Below are 16,235 nucleotides of genomic sequence, written 5' to 3' on the forward strand. Positions count from 1 at the left end.
ATTCACTGGAAAGGAAAATGTCACTGATGATATCAAGCTGGTCCTCTGGTATGGTGGTTAGTGTCGTGACATGCCGCTATGACGTCGCGGGTTCGTGGCGGCTCCCCCAAGTCCATGGAATATCACTGGTTCTGTATGACGATCAGTTACTGCTGCAGTGTGGGGTCTGCAGCGGTGGGCCCTTTAGTGTGCTTGTTCCATGTGAATTAGGTTTCATTTTACTGAAATAATAACTGATAATATAATAATAATAATAATAATAATAATAATAATAATAGTAATAATAATAATAATAATTCCAATACAGTATATACTAATAAGCTGTAAAAAAACATTAAAAATATGTATAGTACTCGAATATTTATTATATGTATAATACACACCATTGTCTATAATATACATTGTATACATACGTATAGTATTTCGTAGGCATGCGTGCATTCATATGCATAACTTTATCTCTTCTGTTGTAATTTAATGGAAAAGTGTATACATAACTTATACCAAATAGATCATACATTCAGGTGAATTCATGCTTTGTAAGATTATTATTATTATTATTATTATTATTATTATTATTATTATTATTATTATTATTATTACGTCAATGCAGACAGTTGTTTCTTGTTATTTTTAACCCAAATTTTAATGGGGAAATTGATGCCTCTCTCTCTCTCTCTCTCTCTCTCTCTCCTCTCTCTCTCTCTCTCTTCTCTCTCTCCTCTCATTCTTTTTCCTCCCTCTTTCTCTCTCCTCTTTCTTTATCTTTTGCCTTCTCTCTCTCTCCTCTCCTCTCTCTCTCTCTTCTACTCTTCTATCGAGTACACGTGATGCGCAGTTTTTTTGGGGGGTGTAGTTTAAAAGTGTTTGCGTGTGTCGAGTACACTCGTCTATCTAACCCTTACGCACTTCTGTTCCGTCACCAGTCTGTGTTTTGCGGAGTGACCTTGAAAAGTATATAACGTTGCTTCGGGTAATGGATGGGAGTTGAACGCCCTGGTCTAGTCTAGTCAGAGGCGTATTTGTGTGTGCGTGTGTGTGTGTTTGCGTTATGGTCGTACTCACGCGCAGACGTCTGCTCACATACGTAATCACTGTCATACACACACACACACACACACACACACATACACACACACACACACACACACACATATATATATATATATATATATATATATATATATATATATATAATATATATATATATATATTATATATATACTGGTATTTTATTAATATAATATCTTATGCTTTTTAATATAATATGCTTTTTGTGTACGAAACTTACCAGAATACCTATCAATATTAATTTTCATAATATATAATATATTTTATTTATAAACAGAAGACATTAAGTCGAACAAAATTAAGACTTTATTATATTTAGAAAAACAACAAGAAAAAAGTAAGTGTTATAAAAAAGACAAAAAAAAATACTGATCAAATTGGAAGTGAGTATGAAATATGGTGAAGTGGCCCTTCCTGGAGTCGCTGCTAGCAAGGAGAGTGTCTGGTTAGGGGCTATGGCTCCCCCCTCTCCCCCTCCCACTCCCCCTCCTCCTTCCTGCGCACCATGCTAAGATGAGGTTCATACGCGATGAGGTGAGTTCATTTTGAGAGTTCATTTTTTTTTTTAATTTAGATTTAGTGATTTTTTCAGTTTTGTGTAAGTGAGTTTTTTCAACATAGTTTTTTATAGTTAGTTTGTTTCCTATGTTTTTTTTTTCATACTTTGTTTAGGAGTTTTTTGAGTGCTTTGTTTGTGAGATAGTTTTTTTTGAAAGGCTTTGTGTGTGTGTGGTTTTAGGGTTCAATTTCTTCAATACTCTGAGGTTTTTTCCATGCTTTGTGTGGGAGTTTGTTTTCTAGTTTTCATTCAATGCTTTGTTTATATTATTGATTTTATGCTGTTTTTGCAATTAGTTGAGGATTAGGTAGAATTCAGGTTTTTTCAACTCCTTAGTTTTTTACTTCTTTTTTTCATGCTTTGTTTAAGGAAATGTTTTGCAATTTTTGTGTGAATTTCTGGAAATGCTTTGTTTATGCGATGCTTTCAAAATGAGGTAAGTTCAAAATTGATATTGTTTAAAGGATTTTGGTTTTCAGTTTTTAGTATTTGCTTTGTTTGCTGCAGTTTTATCTAGATGCTTTGTTTGCTTGACTGTTTCAATTCTGAAGGTTACATTTTTTAATACTTAGGTTTATTAATGTTTTCTGTCATGCTTTGTTTATGAGATATTTTTTTTAGTTTTCTTCGAGATTTATAGAATAGATTTTGTAGTATTCAGTTCGTCTAAAGTTTATATTTTTTATTTTTGATGTTTTATTCATCTTGTCTGTTTACTTTTATTTACTTTTCATCATTTTTCTTGTCATAGTTTGTACTTTTTAAGTATCCCACTCTGAAGCTTTCTCTTCTATATTACTTTATAACCAGATTGTGAAGAAATTAATTGACGCTTTCAATTATCGTGAATGTTAAATGTTATGCCAAGGTATACTGGAAGAAATACCTTGTAAATGACTTTACCTTCTTCCGCTTTATACTTTATACTTTATATCTGGGGAGTTGCTTTGTATAATTACAAGACATTTTAATAGACAACTCTTCTATGGGGACATTCTATACAAGTTAGCATGTGTTAAGTGTTGATGCATGTAGGATATACCATCTACTAAGTACTTGTGTGCAAATGCATGTATGAAGGTTACAAGTACTTATTTTTAGATGCATGAATGCAAGTTAGCACGCTCGAATGTATGTATGCATGTATACAAGTTTGCAAGTATTTATGTGTTCGGGCATGTATACATATTAGCAAATGTGTATGTGCATCAAAACAAGTTATGAAGTGTGTGATATATATATATACTATATAATAACTATATATATATATATATATATATATATATATATTATATATACACACATTTGTGAGTCATATCACATTACCGTGACTCATATACATACATCGAGCTACTAATTCCGAGGTAGAGCGAATTAGATATTAATGAACATTTGTAGCTCGATGTATATATATATATATATATATATATTATATATATATATATATATATATATATATATATGTATATATATTTATTTATGTATATATATATATATGTATGTATATATGTATGTGCTTATGTACGTGTGTATATTATGTGCATGCACGTTTGTCTAAACTTTACCATGTACGATTATGCTTTTGCATGCATGCTTTTATTATTATGCTTCCTTGCCTGATCTGATTGTATCTAGAGCATCAATTCAGATTATATTTGGTACAATTGACTGAAGGGAGGTGCAGCCAAGTCTCTGCCGAGGATACGAATTTGTGCTTCTTTTTGTCATTTACAATGAATATTACTCTATAAATTTCGACCTAAATTGAAGACTTCATAAAGGTGATTTCTGTGTGGCGTTTACTAATGGATATTTCTGTATAAATTTCGACCTAAATTGAAGACTACATAAAGGTGATTTCTGTGTGGCGTTTACTAATGGATTTTTCTGTATAAATTTCGACCTAAATTGAAGAATACATAAAGATGATATTTGTATGGCATTTACTTATAAATATCTCCATGAATTTCGACCTAAATTGAAGACTACATAAAGGTGATTTTTGTGTGACATTCACTCTTGAATATTTCTGTATAAATTTCGACCCAAATTGAAGACTTCATAAAGGAGATTTCTGTGTCATTTACTAAGGAATATTTCTGTATAAATTTCTACTTATATTGAAGACTACATAAAGGTGATTTTTGTGTGGCGTTTACTAATGAATATTTCCGTATAAATTTCGACCTAAATTGAAGACTACATAGAGGTGATTTCTGTGTGGCGTTTACTTAATAATAGATAGTGCCTGAGTAAGGTTATGAATGTATCTGATTTTTAAGATAATTTTACGAGAAACAATATTCATTATTATTGGTATTTGACGAGAGATACCTTGTAATTAGATGAATAAAGTATATGATGAGTAATGCCACAGTATACAAACAAACAAACTTTGTTTTGTTTGCAAATATATATATATATATATATATATATATATTATATATATATATAATATTATATATATATATATATATATATATTATATATATATATATATATTTTTTTTTTTTTTAATGGCTTTCTTAAGTCATTTCTCCGTAAGGGAGGTAGTGCCCTCAGTGCACCTCACGGGGTGCACTGTAAGCATTACCTTAGGTTCTCTGCGGCGTCCCTATAGCCCGTAGCTGCAACCTCTTTCATTTCCTTTTACCGTACCTCCGTTCATATTCTCTCTTCTGTCTGACTTTCTACTATCTTTTCTTGGTGCAACTGCTATGAGGTTTTCCTTTTTACTGTCAATTTCACTTTCAGCGCTGAATGACCTCATAGGTCCCAGTTCCTGGGCCTTTGGCCTAAATTCTATGTAACATTCCGTGTGTGTTAACCTTAAGAAAGAAGAAGAAAAAAAAAAAACTTTTTTACCCTCAATTTCTTTTTCGCCTGATCGACCTCTGACCTAAATTTGACCTATTCCATCTCAGTGATTTCCTATCCATTATCCTTTATGTTTCTGAGAATACTGGAATTCTATGTAACATTCCATGTGTGTTAACCTTAAAAAAAAAATGTTAAAAATTAAACTTTTTACTCTCCATTTCTTTTTCGCCTGATCGACCTTCGACCTAAATTTGACCTATTCCATCTCAGTGATTTCCAATCCATTATCCTTTATGTTTCTGAGAATACTGAAATGGAGTCTACTGCAAATTCGCTGAATCTGTGCACTCTTACGTATGAGTGTCCCAGAGCCAGTATCAGATATCCGCTGTATAGGGACACCCCCCCCCCCCCCCCCTTGCAGGAGTACTACATAATCGGAGGGTTGCTGCACTGTTTATTTCAGCGAAATAAGAGTCGATATTTTCTCGTTAATTGAATAATTAGTATTAAGGGGGAGACTGTATTTGGCTTTTGACTGATTAGCTGAAAACACAAAGTGAATATTGTAATAGCAAATATTATATATATATATAAATATATATATATATATCTATATATATATGTATATGTATATATATATATATATATATACCTATATTATATTACATATATATATGATATATATATATATATATATTATATATATAAATATAAGTTAAATATAAAAGGTAACTCTCTCTCTCTCTCTCTCTCTCTCTCTCGTCTCTCTCTATCTCTCTCTCTCTCTCATCATCGATGTGTGATACCCTTCTGATATGTGTGGGATGTGGTTTCCTCTGTTATGCAAACACTCTCTCTCTCTCTCTCTCTCTCTCTCTCTCTCTCTCTAGCTTGAGGCGACAGAGATAATGAAAATCGATAACGCACAATACAATCGAGATAACATCGAAATCAGTGTGTTATCTCAGTTCCTGCGAAGTTATGTCAGTTCTTGTTCTGGTCGCTTTGGATGGAGCTGGGAATGATAGCTCGTGCTTCGTCGCTCTCTTCATGAAGTTTTGCTTGGTAAAGTTTCTTATTTTTTTTATTAATTTTTTACGCATTTATGTATTTCTTTTATTGCCGTTAATTGTTATTCGGTTTTTTGCGTGTGTGGGGGGGTGGGGGTTGGGGCGGGGTTTCCTTATCTTTCGTCATTATATTTTTTTGCCCTTTTTTTTTATTTACGCATTTTTCTTTTTTTGTATTATCTTTTATTGTTATTCGGTTTTTACGTGTGTGTGTGTGTGTGTGTGTGTGTGTGTGTGTGTGTATTGTTCCTTATCTTTCATCATGATAATTTTTTTTCCTGTCTTTTTATTTACGCATTTATTTAGTTTTTTAATTACCGATTATTGGTATTTGGGTTTGTGTGTGTGTGTGTGATTCCTTATCTTTCGTCATCGTAATGTTTAGCAGTTTAAGGTATTGTTTCCTCTCTCTCTCTCTCTCTCTCTCTCTCTCTCTCTCTCTCTCTCTCTCTCTGTATGTATGTATCTATCTATCTGGATACATGAAGTTTTGCTTGATTAAGTTTCTTGTTTTTTTTTCTTTTTATTTACGCATTTTTTTTTTATTATCTCTTACCATTATTTAGGTTTATTGTGAGTGTGTGTGGTTCCTTATCTTTCGTCATCATAATTTTTTGCAGTTAAGGTATTATTTCTCTCTCTCTCTCTCTCTCTCTCTCTCTCTGGATAAATTAACAGTGCTTGCTCATGCATACTGTCAGTTTGCATTTACCTGTATGATTTTTTTTTTAGTTCCTTGTGCATGCGTGCTTACATTATTCTATTTGAATTCGACCCTGTCTGGATTTTCAAACTTCCCCCCTCTCCTCCCCTCTCCCCTTCCCCCTCCCCCATCCCCTCCCCCACAGGGGGGTGCCAAAGGAACAAAACCCTCTTGCCCCCCCCCCCCCCCCCTCGCAGTGCATTCCAGCGGACAGGTGGAAAGGGATGGTTGCCACAGACAATTGATTAGCAGTGCCTCCTCCTCCTCCTCCTCCAAAGGTGACGAGGAAGAAGGTGGAGGGGTAGGAGGAGGGTAGGGGGTAGGGGGAGAGGGGAAGGGGAAGGAGCGTCCACGGAATGAGTGATGAGACGTCTGGAGGAGAGAGAGAGAGAGAGGGAGGAGGAGGAGTAGGGGAAGGAAGAAGAAGACGACGACAAAGGGAGTGCCTCTCCGTCATATGGCACTGGGTGCCGCTGTGTGTGTGAACGGTGCTCCGTGCTTGCTGCTAGTCGGGAATCTTTTCGACTTTTTTTTTTTTTAATATATTTTATTTCTGTGAAGTGGATTCTCGTTGTGGTGGAGTTTCGATGAAAAGTTCGTTTAAAATCGTCGTGTTTATGCGAGCAAAATCGTAAAATATAACTTCAGTGAGAAATATTCATGTTTACGATTTTTTTTTTTTTTTTTTTTGGTGATGAATATTAGAGTTTCTAGGAAAAGTTCACTTAAAATCATTGTGCATATACAAGCAAAATCTAGATATCTATAACTTCAGTGAGAAATATTCATGTTTACGAATTATCTTTCTTTTTTTTGATGATGAATAATCACTGTGTTTATGTAAACGAAATTTATGAATTTAATTTTAGTGAGAAACTCTCGTGAATTTCAAATATCTTTCGTTTTATAAGTTTTGCAAATGATTGCACTGATACTAAGCAGTTGGTGAAAATATCTTTTTTCGTTTCAAATGATCGATTTTTTTTAAGTTTTGTAAATGATTGCACTGATGCTAAACAGTTTATTGAAAATAGTTTTAGTTCATCTTAAACCAAAGTGGTAAATACACTCGGTATTAAATCATTACTTAGGAGAATTTCGTGCAAGAAAAACTTGTTTTAAAAACTCGGTGAAAATATTTTGATTTCATTTTTAAACCCCTTGAAAATATTTTTAGTTCGTTTTTAAACTATGTGATAATATTTTTAGTTCATTTTTAAAGCAAGTGAAAATATATTTACTTATTTTTACTTCATCTTTCAACTATGTTATGATATTTTTAGTTCATTTTTAAACTACTTGATAATATTTTTATTTCATTTTCAAACCATGTGAAAATAGTTTTAGTTATTTTTAAACCAAAGCTGGAAATACACACGTGTTAAATAATATTGAGGAGAATATCGTACAAGAAAAACATTAAATCATTCATGGTTTCCCAGAGTTCAGACCAGGATTCATATAAACTATGAAGAGACACTTCCAAGAGGTGAGAGAGAATGGGGTAAAACATGTTTTAACTTTCGTACGTTTTTTAAATGTGTTTGATGTATCATAAGTTTCCTGTGACTATACATTAATGTGTCGGGTTTGAGGTTTTGTTTATTTATGAATTCAGTCGACGGAAACTTGGGTTTGATGAAGGAATGCCGAAAGCTGATTCAGACTTGGGAATGGAAATATTATTATTATTATTATTATTTATTTATTTATTCATTCATTTTTTGGTCTATCACAGTCCTCCAATTCGACTGGGTGGTAATTATAGTTTGTGGGGGGGTTCCGGATTGCATCCTGCCTCCTTAGGAATCCATCACTTTTCTTACTATGTGCGCCGTTTCTAGGATCACACTCTTCTGCATGAGTCCTGGAGCTACTTCAGCCTCTAGTTTTTCCAGATTCCTTTTCAGGGATCTTGGGATCGTGCCTAGTGCTCCTATGATTATGGGTACGATTTTCCACTGGCATATGACGGAGAGGCACTCCCTTATTATTATTATTTATTATTATTATTATTATATTATTATTATTATTATTATTATTATTATTTATTATTTATTATTATTGATAATTTAAATTGGCCTGAAATTCCTGTGGAACAAGTGCGAGTTTCCATATCTTAAGAGATAAAAAAAGATAAAAAAAAGATAAAAGGGAGAGAGAGGAAATGAAATTAAATTACTGATGAAATTAAATAGATAAATAGATAAGTATACGAGAAAGATAAATAAATAAATAAATAAAGAGTTTCAAATTTAAATAGAATCTACCTTCTTTAACTTGACAAATTTCTCACGAGAGCATGACACTCGCTGGCATAAGGCCAACTGAATATAACAACAACAAGGAACCACAACAGCAGCGGCAGCAACAACCTTCCTTCCCCCCCCCCACCCCCCCCCACCCCCACCCCCCGATTATTAATTCAGGCGTCCCCCAAATGCTCCCGGGATAAACCAAGTCGAACCCTGTTGCGTCACTTTAGACATCAGTGGTGACGGAAGTCTCTCTCTCTCTCTCTCTCTCTCTCTCTCCTTTGATCCCAGAACCTTATAGTCATCTTAGCAGGAAATTCTGCAATTGTTTGTTAATCGACGGCTGTGGGTTGAAGCTGAGAGAGAGAGAGAGAGAGAGAGAGAGAGAGAGAGAGAGAGAGAGAGAGAGAAGAGATTTGTGAAATGACTGAGGGTAGTCCTTCCTTTGTTATTTGTAAATATGCCCAAGGATTCAACGTTCCAGCATGTTTTGGGAATTGTATTCTAGGATGTTGGGGTCCAGCAAGTTTGGGAATTATATTCCAGCATTTTCGGGAATTGTATTCCAGCAAGTTTGGGAATTATATTCCAACATTTTCGGGAATTGTATTCCAGCAAGTTTGGGAATTGTATTCAATCATGTTTGGGAATTGTATTCCAGCATGTTTGGGAATTATATTCCAGCATGTTCAGGAATTGTATTCAAGCAACTTTGGGAATTGTATTCCAGCATGTTTGGGAATTATATTCCAGCATGTTTAGGAATTGTATTCCAGCAAGTTGGGAATTGTATTCCAGCAAGTTTGGGAATTATATTCCAGCATTTTCAGGAATTGTATTCCAGCATGTTTAGGAACTTTATTCGAGCATGTTTGGGAATTATATTCCAGCATGTTTAGGAATTGTATTCCAGCATGTTTAGCAGCTGTATTCGAGCATGTTTGGGAATTAATTTTGAATATTTACTTGAATGTCTATTTCACTAACATTCTACTTCCGTTCGAAATACATGTTTTTATTTATCTTTAATATTTTATTTTTGTATTTTATATTTATGGTGTATTTTAATACTTTCCATGTCTATTTCACCTTTTATGCAGTCCTTGTATATTCTGTGTTATTTTCTTTTAACTCAAGTTTCTTAATTGATATGTATACTTTCATATTTACGATTGATGAAAAGTATATGCATTATTTTGTATTACGATTATATTAAAAGGAACAAAATATATGATACCTGTAAGGAAATATATTTGTAAGCTCAAAAAACTAATAATTTTTTACAACATTTTCTAATTATTGTCTTTATTTCTTATACCTGTAGGTTCATATAACATCTGTACGCCCCCATAATAATTTGTTTTGGAACATTGTCTCTACCTGTACAACAATCCTAATTATTGTCTGTATTTCTTGTTACAGGTGAGTGTAGTGACGGCTTTTGCTAATTATAAGAAAAAGGTGCAGGTATTTGGTGAGTACAAAATACTAAACATTTGGTTATACAGTGAAAAATCTTGTATTGTAATTTGTGCTATATGTGTTGGGAATAAGTTCTTTAATTATTATTATTATCTATTATTATTATTATTATTGTTGTTGTTGTTGTTGTTGTTGTTGTTGTTGTTGTTGTTGTTGTGATTATTATTATTAGTTTCGAAAAGGAATAAGTTTTTGAATTGTTATTATTATTATTATTATTATTATTATTATTATTATTATTATTTTATTATATATATTTTTTTTTTTGTTTTTTTTTTTGCTCTATCACAGTCCTCCAATTCGACTGGGTGGTATTTATAGTGTGGGGTTCCGGGTTGCATTCTGCATGAGTCCTGGAGCTACTTCAGCCTCTAGTTTTTCTAGATTCCTTTTCAGGGATCTTGGGATCGTGCCTAGTGCTCCTATGATTATGGGTACGATTTCCACTGGCATATCCCATATCCTTCTTATTTCTATTTTCAGATCTTGATACTTATCCATTTTTTCCCTCTCTTTCTCTTCAACTCTGGTGTCCCATGGTATTGCGACCATCAATGAGTGATACTTTCTTCTTGACTTTGTCAATCAACGTCACCGTCCTGGTCTGTTTGCACGTATCATCCCTATCTGTTCTGATACCATAGTCCCAGAGGATCTTTGCGTGATCGTTTTCTATCACTCCCTCATTGGTTGGTGCTCGTACCACTTATTACTGCAAGGTAGCTGATGTTTCTTGCACAGGCTCCAGTGGAGGGCTTTTGTTTTTTGCCACTGAATCATGCCTCTTTTTGTACTGGTTCAGTGCAAGTGCCGGGCATTCGCTTGCTATGTGGTTTATGGTTTCATTTTTCGTATTGCACTTCTACATATGGGAGAGATGTTATTTTCCGTCTATCGTTTCTTTGAACATATCTGGTTCTTAGGGCCTGATCTTGTGCCGCTGTTATCATCCACCTTCAGTTTCCTTTTTTAGCTCTCCCCTCTGTAGCCATTGCCAATTGTCATCGCTGGCTAGTTCTTTATTTAGTCTGTCTCATGTATTGTCCGTGCATTGGTTTGTTGTGCCAGTCCTCTATTCTGTTTGTCATTCTCCTGTCTCGTATATTTCTGGGTCTTCGTCTACTTTTATTGTCCTTCTTCCCATTGCACTCTTTGAGCCACTCGTCTTCACTGGTTTTCAGATATTGCCCCATGCTCTGTTCTCGATGTTGACTCAGTCCTCTATACTTAGTAGTCCTCTCCCTCCTTCCTTTCGTGTTATGTATAGTCTCCGTATTTGCTCTTTGGTGTAGTGTGTGTTGTCATATGTTTCCTGGTTTTCTGATCTATGCTGCGGAGTTCTGGCCTTCGTCCATCCACTATTCCTGCGTTGTATCTGATTACTGGCACTGCCCATGTGTTTATGGCTTTTATCATATTTCCGGCGTGAGTTTTGACTTGAGTATCGCCTTGAGTCTCTGCATATATTCTTTCCTGATCATGTCCTTCATCTCTTGGTGTTTTATATCCCCTCCTTCCATTATTCCCAGGTATTTGTATCCTGTCTCATCTATGTGTTTGATGTTGCTCCAATCTGGTAGCTTTATCCCTTCAGTTCTCGTTACTTTGCCTTTTTGTATGTTGACTGAGGCGCATTTTTTCTATTCCAACTCCATCCTGAGGTCCCCAGATACAATCCTTACAGTCTGGACTAGGGTATCTATTTCCTTGATGCTCTTACCATACAGCTTGATGTCGTCCATGAACTTCAGATGGTTGATTCTGTTGCCTCTTTTCTTGAGTTGGTACCCGGCATCCATCTTTCTGTAGTACTTTTGTCATGGGAATCATGGCTACTACGAAGAGTAGTGGGGACAGTGAGTCGCCCTGGAATATCCCTCTCCTGATATTAAACCTCTGCTAGTCTTATTCCAGAGCTTGTAAGTATTGTATTCCAGTTGCGCATTATATTTTTTGAGGAAGCTGATGGTGTTTTCCTCTGCCCCACATATATTTTCAGGCATTCTATTAGCCATATGTGTGGTATCATGTCGAAGGCTTTCTTATAGTCTATCCATGCCATGCTTAGGTTGGTTTTCCTTCTCCTACTGTTTTTCATTACCATTTTGTCTATCAGGAGCTGGTCTTTTGTGCCCCTACACTTCCTTCTGCAGCCTTTCTGTTGGTGGGGGATGGTGTTTGTCTCCTCTAGGTAGTTGTATAGCCTTTCTCTGATGATACCTGTTAGTAACTTCACATTATTGGTAGGCAGGGTGATAGGCCTGTAGTTACTGGCTATATTTTATTATTATTATTATTATTATTATTATTATTATTATTATTTTATTATAAATTAGTGAATGACAAATATAAATAAAAAGTGATTAAAAGCTAAATACGAAAATAGCAAATGTGAGAAAAATATCCTCTAATCAATAACCTTGAAGTTATTATTATTTTTTTATTGTCTCGAAAATTAAGCTCATAATTATTCTTGGCTCACTTGATCGGATGTTTGTTATTGCGCTGCAATTCTGATATTACAGAGAGTAATGATTTTTTTTAATTTTGATTTTTTATTTTTGTTTACATTCCTGCAAATGAGGTAATTAATCAGGAGATCCCGTCACTTTTTATTTTGTCTTGTTATGCTAATTAATTGTGTTTACCTCCACCAAGGATTCTTTCTTTTTTTTCTGTACACTAGTCAGCAGGACTAAGCGAAGTGTCGTGTGTAGAAAATCTGACCTGACCAAAGGTTAAAAGGTCCCCTGGCTGGAGACAGTTAATTAAACTTTGGGAGAGATAGGAATTTACGGTTTGGGAGAGGTAGGATTGTGTGAATTTTAGGGAAGAGGGTAGCCTTGCTGGTGGATGTCTCATTGATGTTTCAAATGTTTCAGACCTTTCAAGGAGCATGTGTGTGTGTGTGTGTGTGTGTGTGTGTGTATATATATATATATATATATATATATATTTATATATATTTTTATATATATATATATATATATATATATATATATATTATATATGGATGCCTTTTTTACTGTAATACAACTATAGTATATATATATATATATATATATATAATATATATATATATATATATATATATATATATATATATATATCATATGATATATATGCATATATCAATTTAGTGTTTAAATTTGATTTAGTTTAGATTATACATAACGTATATTCCTTCACTGTCACATAGTACCAAAACAACAACTTATTAATTACTATAATATTCTTGAAGATTTTGTTAACGTTCAATAAAAACTTTCAGAATTGATCAAACCATCACTCGGCCAATAAAATTAAAATTTCCCATTCACGAAAACAAAGTCACATAAATAATATAAATAACAGAGACGTGTAAATGGGTGGGTAGTATAGTAGCTCGGTTGAGTACCCAGTTGGGTAGGGGTGGGGGAGGGTGGATGTTGTTGTCCATGTGGCCCGGGATCTAGGGTATAGGGGGCCGGGTATGTCCAAGTGCTAACGCACCCGACCAGTCGGTGGCATCCGGGCTCCTAAATGGTGGTGTCCACTCATCCACCCCACCCTTTCACCACCCTAACCCCCTCCCCCTCCCCAATCTCCTAATCCCCTAGTCTCTCACCTCCCCCCATCCCTCCACGAAGTCTTCTACGGTGGTCATTTTTCGTCAACTGTTTCGTTAATTGAAATTTTTATTTGATAAATATTTTGTTTAAAGAAAATATTATTTAAAAGAAATTTTATTTGAAAGAAATTTTATTTGAAGACAGTTTAATTAAAGAAAATTTAATTGAAGACAGTTTAATTAAAGAAAATTTAATTGAAGACAGTTTAATTAAAGAAAATTTAATTCAAAGGCATTTTCATTTAAAGAAAATTGTATTAAAAGAAAGAAAATTTTATTCAAAGAAATTTGTACTTAAGGAAAATGTTATTCACAGACAATTTTATTCAAAGGAAATTGATTTAAATACAATTTTATTAAAAGAAAATGTTATTTTAAGAATATTTTGTTTGAAAAACATTTTATTGAAGGAAAATTTTATTTAAAGAAAATATTGTCCGAAGAAAATCTAATTTAAAGGAAATTTTATGTGAAGAATTTTATTGAAAGAAAATTTTATTCAAAGAAAATTTTGTCAGAAGAAAACTTTATTTAAAGAAATTCCGTGATATTGAAGCATAATAATGAATTCTACTATACGCTACTAATTCTACAGCCGAGTGTATGAACGAATACGATGTAATTACAGACGAACGGTACAAGCACATGAAAAACAAGAAGTAAAGAAAGAAAGAGAGAGAGAGAGAGAGAGAGAGAAACAAATAAACAAAAATAGAGAAAGAGAGAATAAGAAAAAGTCGGTGTGTAACTTGGGGCTTCATCGCCTTAATAAGGTGAATGAATGACTGGGTAGAGGTTTCTCCTCCTCATATCTGAGAGAGAGAGAGAGAGAGAGAGAGAGAGAGAGAGAGAGAGAGAGAGAGAGAGAGAGAGGTCTGCTTACTAGACAAAATTAATCAGTGTTAAGAAAAGAAAATGGTCTTCTTACTAGACACATTAATCAGTGTTAAGAAATATATATATATATATATATATATATATATATAGTATATATATATATACATATATATATATACTATATAATATATATATATATGTGTGTGTGTGTGTGTGTGTGTGTGTGTGTGTGTGTGTGTGTGTGTGTGTGTGTGTCTTTTCACTGTAATACAACAGTATAATGTGAAGATAAAAGGCCCATAAAACAGAGACTTACTGCCACACCTGCATATGGTTTTTGTATATATACTCTTGTAAAACATACATATTCTACCAGTGATCAGACGCACGGAAGGAAGTGCTCGAAATATATGGTTGCATAGTTAAAATAGTGTTTTATGGGCCTGTTTGTTCTTCATATATATATATATATATATATATATATATATATATATATATATATATATATTTATTTATATATATGTGTATGTATATGTATATATATATACAGAGAGAGAGAGATAGAGAGAGAGAGAGAGAGAGAATGGTCTGCTTACTATGACAAATTGATCAGTGTTAAAAAAAATGTATATATATATATATATAGAGAGAGAGAGAGAGAGAGAGAGAGAGAGAGAGAGAACGGTCTTCTTACTAGACAAATTGGTCAGTGTTAAGAAATATGAGGGAGAGGCTGGGGAGACGAGATTTTTTGTATTCAATCCACATATATCTTCCCACAGGCCTCTGCATGACTAGATAAAGCATAAAGCAGTTTGTTGTGACGTGTATATATTTGCCCTTAATGTAGCCCTATGACGTCACGGCGTCTCTAAGCCGTTATTCGGAACCTTTACAATTCACATTATCTGAATAATGACTTTTTTCTTCTTCTTCTTCTTCGTAGCGGAGACTGTGCGAAGTCTTGTGCAATGTTTGTTTCTTTATTATGTTGTTTTACGTTAATTACCAATTTTATTGTGACGCCAGGGTCAATATGTCAGTCTTCAAGGGCGGTGATTTTGTTTTGCAGTCGAGATAAGGGATATAATTATGCAATAGTATAATTTATTGTTTAGCTATTTTTCTCTTACAGTTGTATTTCGAATGTAATTGTGTTGCAGATTATATTCAGAATGTAAATTTATAGCAGATTATATTGAAAATGTAATGTTATAGGACATATATTTAGAATGTAATTTTATAGAAGATTAAATGTAGAATGTAATTTTATTGAAGATTACATTTAGAATGTAATTTTAAAGAAGATTACATTTAAAATGTAATTTTGTAGATTACATTTAGAATATAATTTTATAGCAGATTACGTTTAGAATGCAATTTTATAGCAGATTACGTCTAGCTTTGAAATTTATAGCAGACTACGTGTAAAATGTAATTAAAACCGCAAATTATATTCAGAATGTCATTTTACTTACAAATTACATTGTATATAATATCTTTTCAGTTTTTAAGCGTCATGTAAAGTCCTTTTTATAAAGCAGAGTAAATATTCTTTTAGCCCTTTATAAAGCGAATTTATTTACATAATCCCATCGTATATAATCATATTAATACTATTTGAATTATGACGTACTCTCATTGACTTGACTGTAACCAACTTCATTCCTGTAATCTCTGCATTAATTACAGGACTGTAAAATGCTGCACTTACGTAGGACAGACCGGTGACTTGCATTTACGTCTTTTTAACGACTTACGTCAACTGCTTCGTGACGTAGGAAGAATTAAAGAAAAAAAAACGAAAAAAATATAATCCTGATGG

General features: G+C 33.5%; 1 protein-coding gene across 5 annotated transcripts in view; it reads left to right on the top strand.

Moving 5' to 3' along the window:
* Positions 1-16,235, top strand: part of LOC135195557 (ral guanine nucleotide dissociation stimulator-like) — a 271,022-nt gene that overhangs the window by 182,707 nt on the left and 72,080 nt on the right. Inside the window, exon 1 of one of the 5 annotated variants that reach the window (XM_064221832.1) lies at positions 1,402-1,605. The exons of 3 other annotated variants lie outside the window; for them this stretch is intronic. In XM_064221832.1, the coding sequence (XP_064077902.1) occupies positions 1,585-1,605 (21 nt within the window). In that variant the 5' untranslated portion in view covers positions 1,402-1,584. Of the gene's footprint in view, positions 1-1,401; positions 1,606-7,599; positions 7,716-16,235 lie in introns of those variants that run through there. One more of the 5 variants, XM_064221833.1, reaches the window with a different exon arrangement.

This window comes from Macrobrachium nipponense, chromosome 16 (assembly GCF_015104395.2).
Source record: "Macrobrachium nipponense isolate FS-2020 chromosome 16, ASM1510439v2, whole genome shotgun sequence".
In the NCBI taxonomy this organism is placed as follows: domain Eukaryota; kingdom Metazoa; phylum Arthropoda; class Malacostraca; order Decapoda; family Palaemonidae; genus Macrobrachium; species Macrobrachium nipponense.